The 17,894-nt window shown below is 49.1% G+C and overlaps 5 protein-coding genes across 5 annotated transcripts; 3 read left to right on the forward strand and 2 right to left on the reverse strand.

Annotated features, from left to right (window-relative positions):
- Window positions 1–500: 500 nt before the first annotated feature.
- On the forward strand, window positions 501–2,718 carry FMAN_05830 (uncharacterized protein; the record flags this gene model as incomplete). Its single annotated transcript, XM_041827466.1, has 4 exons — window positions 501–578; window positions 648–1,103; window positions 1,154–2,213; window positions 2,264–2,718. The coding sequence occupies 4 exons, from the start codon at window positions 501–503 to the stop codon at window positions 2,716–2,718; spliced, it is 2,049 nt and encodes a 682-aa protein (XP_041678426.1).
- Window positions 2,719–3,582: 864 nt separating this feature from the next.
- FMAN_05829 (uncharacterized protein) lies at window positions 3,583–4,581 on the reverse strand (the record flags this gene model as incomplete). Its single annotated transcript, XM_041827467.1, has 1 exon — window positions 3,583–4,581. One exon carries the CDS (start codon window positions 4,579–4,581, stop codon window positions 3,583–3,585), a length of 999 nt encoding a protein of 332 aa, XP_041678427.1.
- Window positions 4,582–7,518: 2,937 nt separating this feature from the next.
- Window positions 7,519–8,556, reverse strand: FMAN_05828 (uncharacterized protein; the record flags this gene model as incomplete). The annotated part of the gene is made up of 3 exons (XM_041827468.1): window positions 7,519–7,908; window positions 7,959–8,335; window positions 8,394–8,556. 3 exons carry the CDS (start codon window positions 8,554–8,556, stop codon window positions 7,519–7,521), a joined length of 930 nt encoding a protein of 309 aa, XP_041678428.1.
- Window positions 8,557–13,411: 4,855 nt separating this feature from the next.
- FMAN_05827 (putative orotidine-5`-phosphate decarboxylase Pyr-4) lies at window positions 13,412–14,512 on the forward strand (the record flags this gene model as incomplete). Its single annotated transcript, XM_041827469.1, has 1 exon — window positions 13,412–14,512. The coding sequence occupies one exon, from the start codon at window positions 13,412–13,414 to the stop codon at window positions 14,510–14,512; it is 1,101 nt and encodes a 366-aa protein (XP_041678429.1).
- A 1,120-nt stretch (window positions 14,513–15,632) lies between these two features.
- On the forward strand, window positions 15,633–17,528 carry FMAN_05826 (uncharacterized protein; the record flags this gene model as incomplete). Its single annotated transcript, XM_041827470.1, has 2 exons — window positions 15,633–16,193; window positions 16,248–17,528. 2 exons carry the CDS (start codon window positions 15,633–15,635, stop codon window positions 17,526–17,528), a joined length of 1,842 nt encoding a protein of 613 aa, XP_041678430.1.
- Window positions 17,529–17,894: the final 366 nt, after the last annotated feature.

Consider the following 17,894-nt stretch of genomic DNA (forward strand, 5'->3'; position numbering starts at 1 on the left):
CCCCTCTCTCTCTCTATTTCTGATTCAGTAACTTCTGGATTCACCTACGATCGCAAAATATAAGATCTTTGGTGATATTTATGTGAGAGCAAGCTGATATCTTTCATCTATTACCCCCGAGCCCCCCATCAGTCTTGATTTCTCGCTTGGCAAACAAGAAAGGATTCATCCCGGAGTGTGCCAAATACAGGACGAATCTCAAGCAAAAAGTTTGGCTCGGGCTTGTTTTTTCAGCCTCTCTCTCCTACACTTCAGCCTCCATAGTAAAGTTCACTCATCACTTGGCCTCCACATATTCCTATTTTCATTTCTATTGTTCCCTTACCGAGCATCGCACTTTTCCTATTCTCCAATACTCGAGCAAGTTTGCTCTGTCGATGATGACACACGAATACAAAACATCCTCTTCTACAGACAGTCACTTCGCGCCGAGTCAACCCTCGTCAAAGTGGTCGTCCAGCATTGGGAGTCGTGATACCAAACCCTCCAACACGAACACCATGTTGAGTATCAACTTCTCGACACCGCTCGCGGGAGCTGCTCGATCTGAGAGGATCAAGCAGATGACCAACAACCACGTAAGTCAACGAACATCTTCATTCTTTTGTCGCCGCATCCCCGGGTCACCCACTGACATCGCCTCACAGCCCGCCTTTGAAAAGGCTCGCATGTCACAAGAGATACTTGTCAAGATCCAGACATCTCTTCGCCGCATGCCTGGTGTTTCCTCCAAGGAATCCAACGAGATTATCACAAAGCTGCAAGAAGTCGGGCAAATCATCAGCTCAGAGACGAGTCAGCTTGTTGATGCACTTATGAACCTGACCCTCGATCAAGAGGACACGGACAAGGCCATCGCGCGAATGAGTATCGAGGCCAACCTTGCCAAGGCAGAGGCTGATGACCAGAGTCACAACCTGGGTAACCTTCGTACCGAGCTTGCGGATGAGAAGGGCAAGCGCCAAGAAGCGGAGGCCGAAGCCGCCAAACTCAAAGGTCATCTTGAGAAGCACATGGATGAGTTGGAGTCTCTCAAGGCGAAAGTCCGTGATGGTGGTTCTAAGGGTACCATATCGAGTGTCATTCACGATGAGTTGGTCAAGGTACGCAGTTTGATCTATATCACTCTAACAAAACTGACGAACTTATTCAGCATCTTGAAAACTCCATCAAGCAGATAGAGAACCAGCCCAATGCTGGCCGATCCACGTTGCCCATGAGCAACTCCAGTCCTGACTCTGTGGCACGCGCTCTTGAGACCATCGCTGAGGCATGCCCTGATAGAAACGCCACGCAGAAGTCTATCATGTCTTTGCGTCCTAATGGCGTGGACTCTCCCAACAAGGCTGCTTGTATCAATGACGGCGCTCTTCAGTCTCAGCGCCCCTCCTCTGCATTGCAGAATAGTCGTCCACCCAATCTGCCCACGCGCTTTGGCTCTCACATTGTGCCTCCTCCTTCTCGTCCAGGCTCTGCTGCTCCGAGTGAGCGCCGGTTCAACCAGTGGGCTCCTCCCACTCCTGTTCAGAGCCAACCTCGCTACCCAGTCCCTCCCCCAAACGGTGCTGGACCTCAGTCCATGTTTGGTCGAAGTGTCGCCCGTCGTGGTTTCAGCAACGGTACCTATCGTCCCAATGCACCTGAATTTTATCCTCAGTCCTACGGGCAACCTGACAAGGGACCGCCTGCCCCGAGCAATGGCGGATTTGGCCAGCAGCGCCGGGAGTTTTACCCTCCTACCCCTTCTCACAACCGCAACAAGTACAGTCGCTTCCGCGATCCTGTCCAAGCTCCTGATTTCGCCGGCCCTCCTGGCGCACTGACTACTCGTCCATCTTTCCCCGGTCCCCCTATCCACATCACTGAAATGACCATTGGGGCCTGGCATGACCAGCTGACGGAACTTTACACGACTGTCCGCCTCTTCGTCGACGTCTATGCTGATAAGCCGACTTTCGTCAACCCTATGGATCTTTCTAGCACTCGTCTCTGGCCCGTTCTCTTGGCTACTTACCACCCCCTCTCAGAGACAGAGGCCATCTCCTACCTTGATTTTCACCTCAAGGACAGAAGTTCCAAGTCTTGCCTTGTCACCCGCGTCATCATTGATTACATTGTCAACCGAGTTTGGGTTCCTCGGGCTTGGATGGGTGCCGAGACCGATGCTACCTATGGCCTCGCTGAAGTTGAGAAGGATCTTGAGAGAACCCAAGGTAAGATACCAGCCCGGACAATCGAAGTGATCGACTAACAGATGTTGCAGGCCAGACTGCCGTCCGTCGACAGCACATCCTTGACCGGCAGGCAACTATTGTGGACTCTATCCTCAAGCTGGACAGCTTCGAAGAGTTCAGCAAGGTCCGTTGCCGGGAGATCTCAGACGTCATCCTTCACATGGTCGAGCCACTCCTAAACCCCACCGCCGATCCTGAGGCTACCTACAGCGAGCTCGAGAAGGTCTCATCTGGTGCCTGGGCTCTGTCTAGCCGTATTCTCAGCAGTCGACTGACATTTGACTTCCGCTTCCCTGAGATCGGGAGCCGATTCTCGCACCAGTCCATGTTCCCCATCTGGCCCGACTCTGATCCTCATGAGCTTCAGGCTGAGCATTGGCGAATTGCTCTCGTCACCACGCCTGTTGTGACCTGCCGCAATGACACCGGTTCAAATATCTCTGCTCACTCAGTTTGTATGGCTGATGTTGTATGCATGCGATAAATGCATCACAGTTGACCTCTCATTGTTGTTGATCTGTGCGATTAACGTGAGGGTAAAAGACCTCTGGGTCTAGAGAACCACCGAGGTTCTTTCGAGTACGGTGAACACTACCACTGTACCATACTGTCACACTACTGTTGACAATGATTACGCCCAGCCACGATGCTGTGACTATCTAGAAGGGGAAGACACATTCTACCTATCAGCACGACTTAGAGACGGTCGTTTATAAAAACCAGGCGATCACGGGCGTTTAGTAACTACTTGATTTCAGGGAGATTTGCTTACTTTTTTTTTTTTAATGCGCATTTTTCTGCATGCACAACGGCATTGGGTTCACTTCACTTCACGGCAGGATATAGGCATCCTCATATCGCAACTCATAGCCCCTTCTGGAGATAACCGAGATCTATACCCCGAAGACGGTGTTGTTTCTTTGCATTTTCTTTTCCGTCGTGGGGAAAACAGGTATAAGGGGGTTTCTAGTGGTTGAAGATGCAATCAATCGTCGGGGGGGGGGGGCAAAAGCAACTACTACTGGGTTTACGATCAGTCATGGGAATTGTTGCGGTCTCAAAGAAGAAACGAGGCAGATACATTCAAGCAAAAAGATGTAGATGCGATTGATTTTAGGGGTAATAATTGATTTTGACGCATTAAACTAGCGAAACTAACTGTGATCTGGTGTTCTCGTGAGAGTCATCCCAGTCCTGTTGACCTGTGAGATCCATCTTGTCTAGTCTATAGGAAGCCCCAAACTCCTGGTATCAAGAAAAAGCAGAATACCACCACCATAATGATAATAATACATTAGAGGAAAGAAATTGCGACCCCGAAAAGCAGGAGTCATTACAAAGTGAATGTTTAGTGACGACGGCCCTGAGGAGAGCTACGCGTAGACTTGCGATCCAGGCGTCGCACAACAGCACCAAGAACAACCTTGAGAATCCCATCTGCGGTCAAAGCCTTACTATTGTCCGAAGTAGTGGAATTCCAGGTTGCTGTATCAACCATATCGCGAATGCCCTGGTCAGCAAGGTCATCGTCGAGCTCACGCAGAGCCTTGGTAGCACCAAGCTCGTTGCCAACCTGGAAGAACTGGATGCCAACTTGATGAGGAGGAGCCTCGATCTGATCAAGCTTCCTGGCGTGGTGAACGATGATGCCCTCTGGGTCGTCCGTGGGACATCCGTCGGTGATTACGATGATGTTGACCGGCTTGGTCGAGTCAAGGTTGGCCGCACGACGGGAGAGATGGGCAACGTAGGGCTTGAGAATGCTGTGAAGACGAGAGCCCGTCGGTGTTGCTCCGCGGGGACGGACGGACTCGAACAGACGTTGGACCTGGTTGGCGTCACGGATCTGGAAATATCCACCGGGTGCCTGAACTCCAGTTCCGGCGGCTGGTGATCGATGGTTCAGGAAGTAGACGTCAATACCGTCAGGGTCGTGAGAAGTACAGATCGGGGCGATAGTGCTCAGGGCCTCTCGAACCTCCCTCCACGATCGGCCAGCCATGGATCCAGAGTCGTCGATGACAAAGATGGTATCGAAAGTAGATAGGAATGCATATTTGTCTTCGGCACTGGTGATGCTTGACATGCTAGGAGCCGGTGAAGCTCCACGCTGAGGAATATCGAGGAGAGGAGCGGTCCTTTGGGAGGACTCATAAGCAGGAGGAGCCTCCTCGGGGACATCGAGGAAGGGGTTGTTGTTCTTGGTGTTTGTGTTTGTGTTTGAGTTTGAGTTTGAGTTGCCCATGTTGAGATGAGTGTGATTCTCGGCGGGGGACTTCTTGGTTGAGAACTTATCCTTGATGCGACTGAACATTTTTGGTGATGAAGGTGAAGCTGCGTGGGGCATGTCGCCGAAGGTGATTTTATAAGTGTTTGGGTTGAAGGTTTGAGCCGAGGCTGTGAGTCACGCGTGTTCTTTGTCGTGAGATAGAAGCTTGTTCACAAAGTAAGTAAGTTGAGTTCAATGATGTGAATGGCTTTAAATAAACTTGTTGTTCGTATTGATTGATAATAGTACCCAGGTACGTGGCAACTCTTTATATTGACCATGATGCATGTCGATGTTCAACAACACAAGGCAGAATAAATGTCGTTACTCAAGGCAAATGTAACTATCTCGATGGTGTTATCCGTTCCATTGCCCCTGCACCGCCTTAGAAGGCGGTTTCGCCATTGTCACAGCATTGATTATGTACGTGGTTCGCCTTCTGGGCCGCCACCAGGGGACAAGGCATTCTCATGTGTCCCCTGTACAGCCCCCGGGCACAGCCTCCACCCCCACTGTACCTACAGTATGCACAACACACAATCCACTTACAAGCCGGCAACTGAGCCAATCGCAAGTCTTCTTGACATGGCTCAGCCCTGCCATGGCTCCATCGTTAGGGTCGTTCCATGCTGCTGGATCTGCCTAAGGTAAGGTAGATCTGGCAGACTGACAGACCTGTCAATGACAGGTTGGACCCTTGCAAAAGCTAACTCAATAGGTAGTTTGGCACAGGATGATCCATCCAATTCGAAATTATAAGGCATATTATAATGGAAATCGAGTCCCGAGGCATTCTTTACCTCATGCTTGGGAAAGCTTAAACAATCACTGCATCAAATATTTCAACTATACTCCCGGCTTGTTATGATATAACCTCTTGTTGGTGTGGTGCCTGAGTGACCTGCAATCTCCCCGATCTAGCTTTCAAGAGGCTTCTTAAATGCAGTTCAGACCAATCAAAATACGTGTACACATTGTCCCTCTTGCGGGGTTATCCCTGACGTTGAACATTTGACGAACCATCCTGCACATGGATGCCTCGTGCCATATTGAGCCTCGCCGGTTCAACCTTGCATGCATGACAATGCCAGTAGGATTGGCATGGCATTGCATGGCATTGCAAATACATGTGTGTCTTTTGTGAATAATCACCTGCTGTATACTTTTTAAATATACTTTTGTCTGCTCAACATATTACCCTTCGCAGCAATTGACACACATTGCGGATATTTCAATGTTTTGCGCAAATGCGCACTTAGACAACACGCTAACTAGATCACAGCAACCATCCATGCGGGCCAACAACTAGGTAATTACCCTGTCTTGTCAGAAAACCACGGTATTCTCTCTGCTTTTCAAGTGCCTATCAATCCAACTTAAGGGTACAAGTCTTGATGTATATTTCCACAGAGACTCAACTGCTGATTGTTGTTGAGCCAATACCTGCACTAGACTCTGCGCTATCTTTCTATTTCAACCCGTCGAGACTATTGCTTATCTTCCACTACTATGACTTTCTCAGTTGATCTCGAATACATTTACAATGTAAACCTCAGGCTTTCAGCTTCCCGGGCCCAGTGCAACTCTATGCACCTCTGTGACAGCTAGACGTAGAGATCTCCAGGCAGTCAAATCTTTGAGCAACAAGTATACGAGATGCCTGCGCTTCTCATGTTATGAAAATGGTGTTCAAGACTATAGCAATGCGTCTTTTTGTGTTTGAGTTTGGTTCTTTTCTCGCGTGAAAGACACTCTACCGAATAAAGCTTCTTGACACGCCAACACAACTTCACATACTACGACAACGCACGCTGGTGAGCCCGGAGCAGCAGTCCGAATGTCCGCTTGTCCACCACGTTGGTGCTAACGCTGGCAGTTATCAAGTATCAACAAACCGGGAAAGATCTGCCAAAGAGCACAGATCAGTGAAATGAAATTAAAAAGAAGCTACCAAGAAACCTATTACTCCAGCCTCCTGGCTAAAGCGTTCAGAAGGCATTCAGTGGCTAACCCCCAACCTTTATGACACCACGGAAACTCTAATTTTCTGTTCTGATAAGAGGCTCTAGAACTATCAAGTACTGTTAAATCAAGTACTGCTCAGGGAGGCTGTGCTGAAGTCCCCAAGCTGGTGGTAGAATTGTAAAAGCTTTCGAGAGTGAACGTTGGTGAAGAATTTGAACTGAGATGACGGGACCGGATTATTGCAAAGTGATAAAGGAATGCATTATCAGCCCATTCCCTCCGGAGTTTAGGCTCTCATGCATGAGCTTAGACTAGAGTCATCTCAAGATAAGGTTAATTGAGACGATTGATGGCCACCCCCCTGGTTAATCCTAGTGATTTCTCGTATAAGTATCCCTTGACCTTCGTAACCACATGACCAGCATCCTCAAGCTTGTCATAGTCTTCAAGGAAATGGAACAACAAATGCGCAAGTCTTCTTTTCAAGAATTATGTTGTGAATCTTATTCAGTTCCAGCGAGTGTATCGACATCGTCTACTATTAACAAAGTATAGGCCAAAAGTAAGAACAAAAGGAAGAGGCCACCATGAATAAAAAGAAAATTGTATAACGAGGTCTAACCGCACCCGCTAGATTCCATGAAAAAAAAATGTTTCAAAAGATTCCCACGATTATCTCCTCCAGCAGTCCATGATACCCCTCCAACTGCTTTCGAGGATGCCGCTTCTTCCAATACTTTTACCCAGTAATAAGTCTCATCCCCTCCGGAGTCAGAGTCTTTAAAAACCACACCTCATACGCCGCGTCATGCAGTAAGGGGAAAACCCACAGTCTCTTCCCTTCCAATATCCCTACTTGATTGCTCCCTGGCAAGACAGAGCATGTTGAAACAGGCTGAAGACACAACTTGAAACAAGCTGCTTTCTCAGTCACAAAAAAGGTGGCTAGCAGAATCTGCTAGTTTTCATATAGTTTAACAAAATGGTCGTCCTATCCCATCGAGCTATTATCGAATTTCAAAGACACCATTAGAGGAAAGCTTGCAAGATTTAAGCTTGCTTGGGCTTGGGGCGAGGGAGACCCTGCTCTCGGCGAGTCTTGAGATCGATCTCGGCGAGGCCCAAGCTGGCATTGTAAAGCTGAACGCAGTTGATGAACTGCTTGAGGAACATAAATGGAAAACTAACACCGGCAATTATCCAAGGTACTGTAGAATCCATCTTGTTCGCACGTGCAAGCTCGAGAGCAGCAGGGCTGAAGGGGTCGGGGAAAATCTGGGCGAGGATCGAAGTGTTGACTTGAGCACCAGCCTGAAGCTCAGCACCGACAGTCTGGATGGGCTTGATGAGGTAGGGCGAGACAAGAGGAGACGAGAAGCACAGGAGGTAGAGAGCGATGAAGAAGAGCTCGTTGAGGGCGCAAAGGGCAAAAAGGACATTCTAGGCACAATCAGTAAATAACACGGGTGCCAGTGTTTAAAGATGCATACCTTGTTGGTGTAGTAGAGGCGCAATAGCCAGTTCTTGCTCTCGTCAATGCTCTTGTGGCTGGCGTTGGTGCCTGAGACAACAAGAGTAGCATACATATGCATGTAATGGCTGGCAAGGTCAAGAGCAATCAAGCCCTGGAAAACAATGGCCCATCGAGGGAAGGCGGAGGAGAGGAAGACAATAAGACAGGCTGTAGTACAGCGATCTGTGACCATATCAAGAACAGCGCCAAAGCGAGTGGACTGTTCGTAGATACGCGCGGCGTAGCCATCGAGGGCATCGAGGAGACATGAGACGCTGTAGAGGAACGAGCAAGTACGAGGATGGAGGGGCATGTAGTAGAGTGACGCGATAGCAAGGACGATGCGCGCATAGCCTGAGCAATCGTTAGCAAGCCTTGGCTTGATTTGGAGAATGATATTTCCTTATCATACCAATAATGTTGGGGATGAAAAGGAAGATGTTCTCGCGAGGGGCATCGTCCGAAGCATCCGCGACGCCGTTGGCAGACCCGTTACCGTTGGATCTGACTTCAGGCTCGGAATCAGAGGAAGGGTTTTGGGCCTTTGCGGCCTGTCGTCGAGTTTGTGGGCTCATGGTGTTAATCAAGTTTCGTTTTATTGTATGTTGAAGGTGAAGCTTCGAGTTGTCGTGATTATCAAGGTGGTGTGGCTTATCATGCAGCGGCGGAGTTTGGATCGAGATAACGGACAGAATCTGCGAAAGGGGCAGGGATTACTCGGCGCTGTTGAAGCTATCGAAGAGGCCAAAGAGAATTTATAGGTACTAGGGTTCGTCGCGTTTCGCGAGAGGCTAACAAAAGAGACTCGTGAAAGATGTCAGAAGGAGTGGATGTGAAGGAAGAAAAATAGAATCTAGGAGGAAGCTCCAAAAACTCGAATCGAGTCGAGCGGAGGAAGTCAATGGGTGATGACGAACGGCGGAAGGCAAGGTAAGCTTAGGTTAGAGGCTCCCTTTCCATGAGATGCTCCCGCCAAGCGAACAACAGGGGGTGGTTTTTCGGTAGTCTCGGACATGTTTAGAGCTTGGCCGCGTGTAAATTCAGCGGCTTGGTGTGCTGATTTGCCCGCTTTCCACTGGCCGAGAGCTCCAAATTTGCACCAGTCGCAGATTGATCCCCTGAAATTGATATCCGCTCATGGCAAATTGTCAGCTTAGAAAGAGGGCGCCTACTCCACTTTCAAGGTCAATTTCTTGGATGGATATTTGCCAATGATGAACAACTCATCATCTCACTGTCAAGACGTATGATTTGCTCATGAAAGTCTCGAGATCCAAGGTTGCCAGTCGCATCGATTGTGAATGCGACCTCGGCTTGCAGAGACAACATATGTTTTTCCATGTCATGTCATGACTTCGGTTGTCTCATCAAGACATCGACTTATATCCGGCTAACATGCGTAGTCGCGACGTCCGTCGCACTGGTAATAATGCCAGAACAGATAGAGTGGTGATCACTCTAACATGGATTAAATGCATTAGCGGCAAAATGTTCAGATCACGGCCCCTATGATTGCCGCGGTCGTGGTTTGTATAGATAAAATTGAGCTTCAAGAGCCTTCAAGTCCCAGCACAATATATGTAGTTAGTGCTTTTTCTTTGGCTCCTTATGATCCCTTGTAATGACAGCTGGTTCTTGATGACCGTGAACCCGGTTATCATGACACTTTAAGCCACAGCAATTTGTCATTGAGATTAAGATATATGCGCGCTGAGAGCATTAGACTATTAAGAACTCATTCAGTTGCAGACATTGTCGTACGGACCCCGCAACCTTGTTAATGAATGCGAGTCAACACATGGCACTATAAGTTGATGAGTAAAACCGTGGCCTTAAACCCGCGAGTCGAATACCTCGCGCTTTGTTCAAACACTCAAACACCACGCGGACTCAAGACGTCAACTCTACCGGTGGAACTGTCTATTCAGCTGGGTCGACAGCCTCGCTTCAACAGAGTTCGACTGGGACGGACTATTGTTGTCAGTGGCTGAGCAATCATGATATTATAATGAGCGACTAATCCCGAGTATCCCTAGGACCCTGACCTTGGTCACAATTCACACCAATATGCACATTGACACTTCGACGGCTCAGTCCAAATCTCCAACTCGTTTCCAAACTCCAAAGCAAACACTTTTATGATATCTCATGTCTAGGGTCTCTCTGACTTGAAGCCCCAACGCGCCTCGCTTCGGAACGACTCCCACTTCCCGTCCCGTCTGGATATATTTCTTCGTAGCTTTGGCTAGAACTGTGGTAGTCGCGCGCCAAGCAGTATTGAATTGCTTGACTCTGTGAGCCATGCAATCAGTCTGATTGTGGCGGTCGACTAGACTCATTAGTTTGCGGGACTTTCAACTGCACGTTGACAAAGGCGGCAGTCGGCAACTGAAGTGTTCCCGAGTTCTCAATTGTCGCTTCTCACTGGTATGAAAAACGACAAATATCAGTCGGTTGGTGGTTTTACGAGCTGCAGACACGCCAGAGGTCTGAAAATTCTAAATAGACTCAAGGGAGCTAGCGACAGGCGTAGCTTAGCAGAAAGTGGTAATCATGTCAAAGAGCAATTTCCAGAACAGTCCTCCATCTGTTGCATTAGGTTTTCCCGACTATGATAGATATTCGGGAGTTCCGGAGAGTGGAGGGACTTACGGCATAGCCGAGACACCAGGCAGTATGTACCGTACAGTAGTGCGGCACGCAGATGGGACCCTTGTTTTGCTTGAGGAGCTTACTGAATGCTTGTGTTGAGGTATGTGTGTATGCTGTAAGGTTAACTTTGCCAGGGTTCAAGTGTAGGAGTTTTGGTTGTCACTCGCGGGCGGGAGGCTAAGAAAGGCAAAGTCTGGGGACGGCGGATCCTGACCCTGCCGACGATCTTGGGACGGTCATGATGAAGAGCCCGAGCTTGAGACTTGATAGTCTGGGGGAGGCAATTTGTCGTGGCTAGCTAGCTGGGCTGCCAAGGTGAGCAGGGGAGAGGTTAACTTAGACAGAGCTCTTAGCTTGGAATAAGCCTCCATCAGAGTTGATAATTAGTCGTTGGTGATAAAACGGCGGTGCCTTGCAGCAGCGAAAACCAAAAACCCCATGTCAAGTGAAGCCGCTACTGCAGCTAGCTCACCTCACTGCCGGTTGCTCCGTCCCGTCGTTGCGTCTCATCACAAGTGACAGATACTTTAGCAGCGAGTCTCGGTGCGTACCGCAATCTTATCCACCGGCAAGCTATTGCCAGGGTTTGTATTTGTGCCAGTCGGATTCAATCCAGGTACTCAGTTGAGGTACGCCAGGTACCACGCCCAAGGATATGGGCTCTCTGTATCGTCCCGTTTTCCCGTCTTGTCGTTTCGGTAAGCCGTCTTAGCTTTGTGAGCTACCAACAACATGTACCAGACAGGCAGGCAACGCGCATCTGGAGACGGTCAGGTTGATGCAAAGTCATGTACCTGGGGTTCTGTGGATCTTGACGTTGTACTCCGTGAGTTAGGTTAGTTGTCATGTCACCCTTAATCCCTCGCTGGCTCCGGCTTGAAGGACCGCTGAAACGGGTGTTTGCGGCAATAGTGTAGATGCCGTGTAACCCAACCAGGTCACTTGGAGGTTTTGGAAACTCAGAGTGACGACCGTATTCTAACCGCCTCATACCTGGGAGATGATCCCTCTGTTGAGCTTGGTGATGTTCTGTGTTGATACATCACCTGCAGCCAGGTTAGTATCGTAAACCCCATCAACTTTTTGATACATAGCCACTCCCACGGTTAAAAGCATCAATCCACCATGGTAAAGCCTCCCGCCTCTTGGGTTGTCTTGAACAGATCATTAAGCCAGGATTGGTTGTGATCATCTCGCCCTATTTCTCTAGTTTCTGATCCCTGATCCGCAAAGTGCAGCGAAGGCCAAACCCTGTCCGGATAGCTAACGTTGGACCTGGTCTCGACAACAGGTGTACGGATATGCTTGTTGAATTCCTCTAAAATCAGATGATTTTTGGGGTTTCGTGTCTTTGTTCATCCACCAAGCTTGTCTTGAATTGGCTTCTCGACTTGTCCGTCTTAGTGCCCCCCACGATACACGTCACTGACGGTATGGATCTAGGTATGGGGGCAATGGATTCAAGGGCTAGGAAGAATTTGTTTCCATCGGTGGTGGTGATGTGGTCAGGATGAGGAGAGGATGTTTTTTTTTTTTTTTTTTTCAGTTGAGCATTGTTTCACTGAGCAATGGCGAATAGAGAGAGGACATGTAGACAAGGTGTAGACATGTAGTTATACATATCGGATTACTTCCGACCAATTCCCCAAAGAAGGATTTATTTGCTTGCCGTTTCAATTGGCTGGTTCTTCCTTACAGAGTCTTCCACTGCAAAAATGGATGGATGGGTGTCAGTCCTTGGCCTTGTCCGCTCCGGCTAAAAGAGAACTACCAGGATAAGTTTGAGTTTCAAGCTTTGGATCGTCCATATCAGTGCTATTCTAGCCATTTTCTTTGAATTGCTGTCAAACATCCTTGCCCCTGTTCCTGTCTGAGTACATACAGTAGTGCCTCTACCTAGTGCGTACATGTTCCATTTGCCGCCTGTTACAGTAAAAAAGAGACACTCTTGTTGATCCCTGTTTGACGCCACGCCTGTACATACAGTACCTTCAATCTCCGAATGCCTACCTTGGTACTTACTTTCTGGCTGCGTTTGAGCCTCGGGCCTTAAAAGGTGTTAGCTTGTTATGAGTCTCGAGGTTCAGGCGCCCTTTCGCTTCATGTTGGAGCTAAGCTAAGGTACCCTAGCACTAGCACCTAACTTAGGTGGTAGTGACCCTCTCGCCTCACCTTCAGTGCCTTTTAGTTGGTTGGTTCCATAGGTCACTTTTGTTTAAGTCGAGCTGTGGATCGTCACTTTTCACTTTTTACCTTTCACCTCTCACCTACAGTCTCTTCTTAACTAACCCCCATCCCATCCCATCCCGTGTCATTCTGCGAAAGGTCTTTGACTTCAAACCTCCTCCTCCTTCCTCTTGACTCGCTCTCTTTCCTCTCCTCTCTCCTCTCCTCTTCTCTCCTCATAATTCTCCTCCCACTCCCGATCGACATTCCACCCATTTACGCCTCACATCGGACGACACTTTCAGTCGAGACCCATTCGGCCGAAGCTAATAAGATCTTCACCCCTCGTTCCTATCTGTGGCTCTTGTGTCCGTTTTTTCAATTCCCCCCAGCTTCCCCTCTATCAAGCGAAACCGCCACCTGCGCCAGGTTGACTAGATCGTTGTGAACTTCCTTGTGAATTGGCCTAGTCTCGAGGTTGCCCAAAACTTGCGACTTAGATCCACATACGATTTAGTTAGTGTACTTGAACTCGCTCCCAAGTTCGGGTCACCGTCTTTTCCGATACCTTTGTTCATATCAAATTGATCTTCGAACAAGCTTTACCGTATCATGTCGCCGCATCCTACCCTCAAGGCGACTTTCGCCAGTCGAGCTGAAACAGCTACCCATCCTCTCAGTCGACATCTCTACAAGCTCATGGACCTCAAGGCCTCGAATCTTTGCCTCAGCGCCGATGTCGCAACCGCTCGCGAACTGCTCTACTTCGCCGACAAGATTGGTCCCTCCATCGTCGTTCTCAAGACGCATTATGACATGGTTGCCGGCTGGGACTTTGACCCTAGGACAGGTACTGGTGCCAAGCTCGCCTCACTAGCGCGCAAGCATGGTTTCCTCATCTTTGAGGATCGCAAGTTTGGCGACATTGGCAATACGGTCGAGTTGCAGTATACTAGCGGTGCCGCGCGCATCATCGAGTGGGCACACATTACCAATGTAAATATGGTTCCAGGCAAGGCATCGGTTGCATCTCTGGCCCACGCTGCCAACCGATGGCTTGAGCGATACCACTACGAGGTCAAGACATCTATCAGTATTGGAACCCCCACCGCCAGTCAACTGGACGAGGATAGCGAGCGTTCAGACAACGAGAACCAGAAGGACACGCCGGAACCTGCTCGCGCTGACAGCGGCCGAAAAGGTAGCATTGTTTCCACCACCACCGTCACCCAACAGTACGAGTCAGCCGATTCACCGCGCCTCGTCAAGACGATTCCTGAGGGCGATGAGACGGTATTCCCCGGCATCGACGAAGCGCCGATCGAGAGAGGCCTGCTTATTCTGGCACAGATGTCGAGTCAGGGCAACTTCATGAACAAGGAATATACACAAGCATGTGTAGAGGCCGCACGGGAACACAAGAGCTTCGTCATGGGCTTTGTCTCACAGGAGTGCCTCAACACAGAACCCGAGGATGACTTCATCCACATGACCCCCGGCTGCCAATTGCCCCCTGAGGGCGCGGATGAGAATGAAGCCATCAAGGGTGATGGCAAGGGTCAACAGTACAACACGCCACAGAAGATCATTGGTATCGCCGGTGCGGACATTGCCATTGTTGGACGCGGTATCATCAAGGCAAGCGATCCCGAGGAGGAAGCTGAGCGATATCGGTCCGCGGCATGGAAGGCTTACACGGAGCGGGTTCGTTAAGAAGCGAAAACGACTGGAAGTCGGGACGGCCTTGAGGTTTTTCGCGCGGTAGACAGGCTGCACTGGAGTTATCGAGACATCTAGCGGGTCTGACGTGAATATCATGACTACATGCAGTATCCATGGAGTAACTCACTTACAAGAGAAATGAGACTTGGTTCCCTTATTGGGAACATGATCTAAGCACTAGACCTCCTCATACTGCATAAGCGTGGTTGCTCTATACAGTACATGCATCAATGAGACCAAGCTCAACACAACATTACGAGAATGATTATCGGAAAAGATACGAAATGTATATTGCAATGGCGGAATAATTCGATTCCTTGCGTGTGCTTACAATGCACTTCTTGTCGACGGTTAGAGCCAGCTAATTCACTCCAACCGCGCATTTCCATTTCTTCCTTCAATAACGTGGGTCCATTCAAAGATGCACAGGGCTGAATTCCATTCTTGTCATGGATGCCCCACAATCAAAGTGACGCCGTTTTCTTGGGAGTCCGGAGTTAAGTGAAGAGGACTTTGAAAGCTGATCCTCGTCCGCCGAGATCAGCATAGACCTTCCCATACTCCACCTTAATATTGACCTCTAGCCTCCAAGTTTCTGGATCTCATACTAGGTCCTTTACCATAACGTTGCATGTTTGCTCCTAATTAGTGTTCCCAAGTGATCAATCATTCATATCCGTTTCCGGAGAAGCCGACATGACAGCAGCAACCGAGGATGCTGATGGTCCGCGTCTGAGGAAGAGAAGACGTATTGTCATATCGTGCACTGAATGCCATCGAAGAAAGCAGAGGGTCCGTAACTATGAGACTATGATACATTTGTCTGATACAAGAAATATTTGACTGAATACATCTCTAGTGCGACCGCGAACAGCCATGCGGCAATTGCAAATCTCGAAACAAAGAGTCAGCTTGTATTTATGAGACAGGAGCTCCAACGGCCAAACAGAGCAAGCAAACAACAAAAGCATCGCCGACTTATTCGGATACATTCACTAAACAAGCCGAGCCATCGCCACCACGGTCTCTTGACTTATCGAATGAAAGGCTAGGCGAGCCTCTGTCATCCAAGGTAGCTGACTGGGGGTACGCTCACAATGGCGCGTCTACCATGGGTATACTCAAACGCATCGAGACTCTCACAGACGGTGAGGATGGGCCCCCGGATCTAACATCTCGTGATTCCTCTGGGGGCTCTCCCGGCAAAGAGATTGCGTTGAGGGAAAAGTACAAGTCTATAATTCGACAACTACCTGCCCGGAACTACGTCGAAAAACTCGTCGAGATGTACATGCGCGGCTTCAACTGGCAATACTACCCAATCGACCCTGACATTTTTTATGCGCAGCTCGACGAGTGGAACTCGTTGCCGTTCTCTGTATTCTCAGATGTCGGTCCCCACGGCTTGAACCCTGAACTGCGAGCCTTTCCGGCGGTTGTATTTCAAATCATAGCGACGGCCCTTCTCCTATTGCCTGAGAAGCCAGATTCCACATTCGACTCGCTCAAGTTTGCTGGGGGCATGCAATTCGAAGACTTAGCTGTCGAGTATAGCGAGTCAGGGCAGGCAGTTCTTGACCTTTTGGGGAAGAAGAACTTGTCTCTGTCTGCAGTGCAAGCACAATTTCTCAGGGCGTCATTCCACAAGTTTACCGCAAAGGTTACAGATGCAGTAAGTACTTGTTAGGAGATGGTGCCTAGAGAAGCGTCGACTGATGTTGGGTAGTGGCACACCATCGCAATTGCGATTCGCGATGCTCAGGACCTAGGGATGCATCGCGACAGCTTAGATCCCAGACCAAAGGACGCAAGCACCGAGAGTATATTAGAGAATCAATGGCTGATTCAACGGAGGAGGAGAATTTACATCCTGCTCGCCATCTGGGACCTCAACTGTGCCATGATTCTTGGACGTCCAGGAACCGTTGACTGGAATCAGACTCTTCCTACACCTCCAGTTGACGCGCCTATACCTCAATTCCGCACCAAGATGCCAGTGGTTTCTCGAAGCGAAGATGATCATCCTACACCAATTACTCGACTCTTGTGGAACTACGAACTCTGTGCGCCTTTGCGGGCAATTCAGAACCTTGAGGTCGACGGTTCATACCCCATGGACCCTGCAAAGATTGATGAGATTCACCAAGTTATTTTAAATCTCGATAAGAAGATTCCTGCTTCCTTTCGAATGGAGAACCCTGATACACGGTGGGACCACTTACCAGAGGCTCACTGGTATCCAGCAAATCGATTCTACTTTGCGAGTCTTCATGAGTTCAGTAAGATGGCTCTTCATAGGCCCTTTATCTTCAATCGCCTTGAGAGTCGAGTAGAGGCTATTCATGCGAGTCTGAAAACTCTCGAAATTCAGAAAATGACATTCGAAGGTCTGCCCCCGGACTCGTGGAGGAACTTCATGTTGTTTTTCGCTAGTTTCGATGCGATCGTACTCCTGGCATCCGTGTATATCTTATTTCCACGTGAGCACACGGAATACACCGACAAGACGATAGAACACTTTCAATGGACGATCGAACGGTTTTCGGCCATTCAGGAGCGTAATCCATTGGCCAAGTCGGCTCAGGGCGTGCTCAGAGCTATTGTTGCTCGGTTCAAGAGAGCGATGAACAAAGCCCAGGCTGGTTCCTTGTCATCTCTAGCTCCTAGCTCCTCGGCGGGATCGATCAAAGCAAACGCAGATTCGACGCCAGGTAGCTCGTCTTTAGGCAGCGGTGAGTTTTCGGGGCTGGACTCGACATGGATAGTTCCTTCAGCGGACAACCTGAATGCGATGGCCCCTTTCTTTCCGACAGGAGATCTTGTTTACAATGACCTTACAGCGGACCCCGGCATGACTATACTTCCTCTACCCCTGCAAAGTGGCCAAGGAGATATTGGCAACTATTCCATGTGGCAATTTGGAGGTGGATGGGGGGATGATACTGTTTGGCAAATGCTGAACCAGTTCCCTGCTGCGACGGACGGGAGCATTCCCGACATCATCTAGGGTCTTGAAAATGCCAGATTGTCGAATCTTGTGCTAGACTCACCGTGCAAACAGTGAGCGTGCAGGCTCTCCTTGATTTCATAATGTCGGTAGTCTTCTCTGTTTCGTTGGTTTGGATTGGCTCACAGCTTGATTTCACATTTCACATTTTCCAACACTTGAGGAAGAACTAATTGAAACATGGATGAATCAGACTAAAATACTTGATAACTCAGAAATCGCCAGAGCCTAATCTACTGCCCCAGAATAAGCTGCCTAGGCTGCACAGATTTATGAGGGTATCAAGGCAGACAGCCTGTCATATCTCACAGTGCCTGATAAGGTGGGCTACCTTGTATTCTCCATTTATACGAATGGTCGCTTGAA

Source organism: Fusarium mangiferae, assembly GCF_900044065.1.
Source record: "Fusarium mangiferae strain MRC7560 genome assembly, contig: FMAN_scaffold002, whole genome shotgun sequence".
NCBI classification, from domain to species: domain Eukaryota; kingdom Fungi; phylum Ascomycota; class Sordariomycetes; order Hypocreales; family Nectriaceae; genus Fusarium; species Fusarium mangiferae.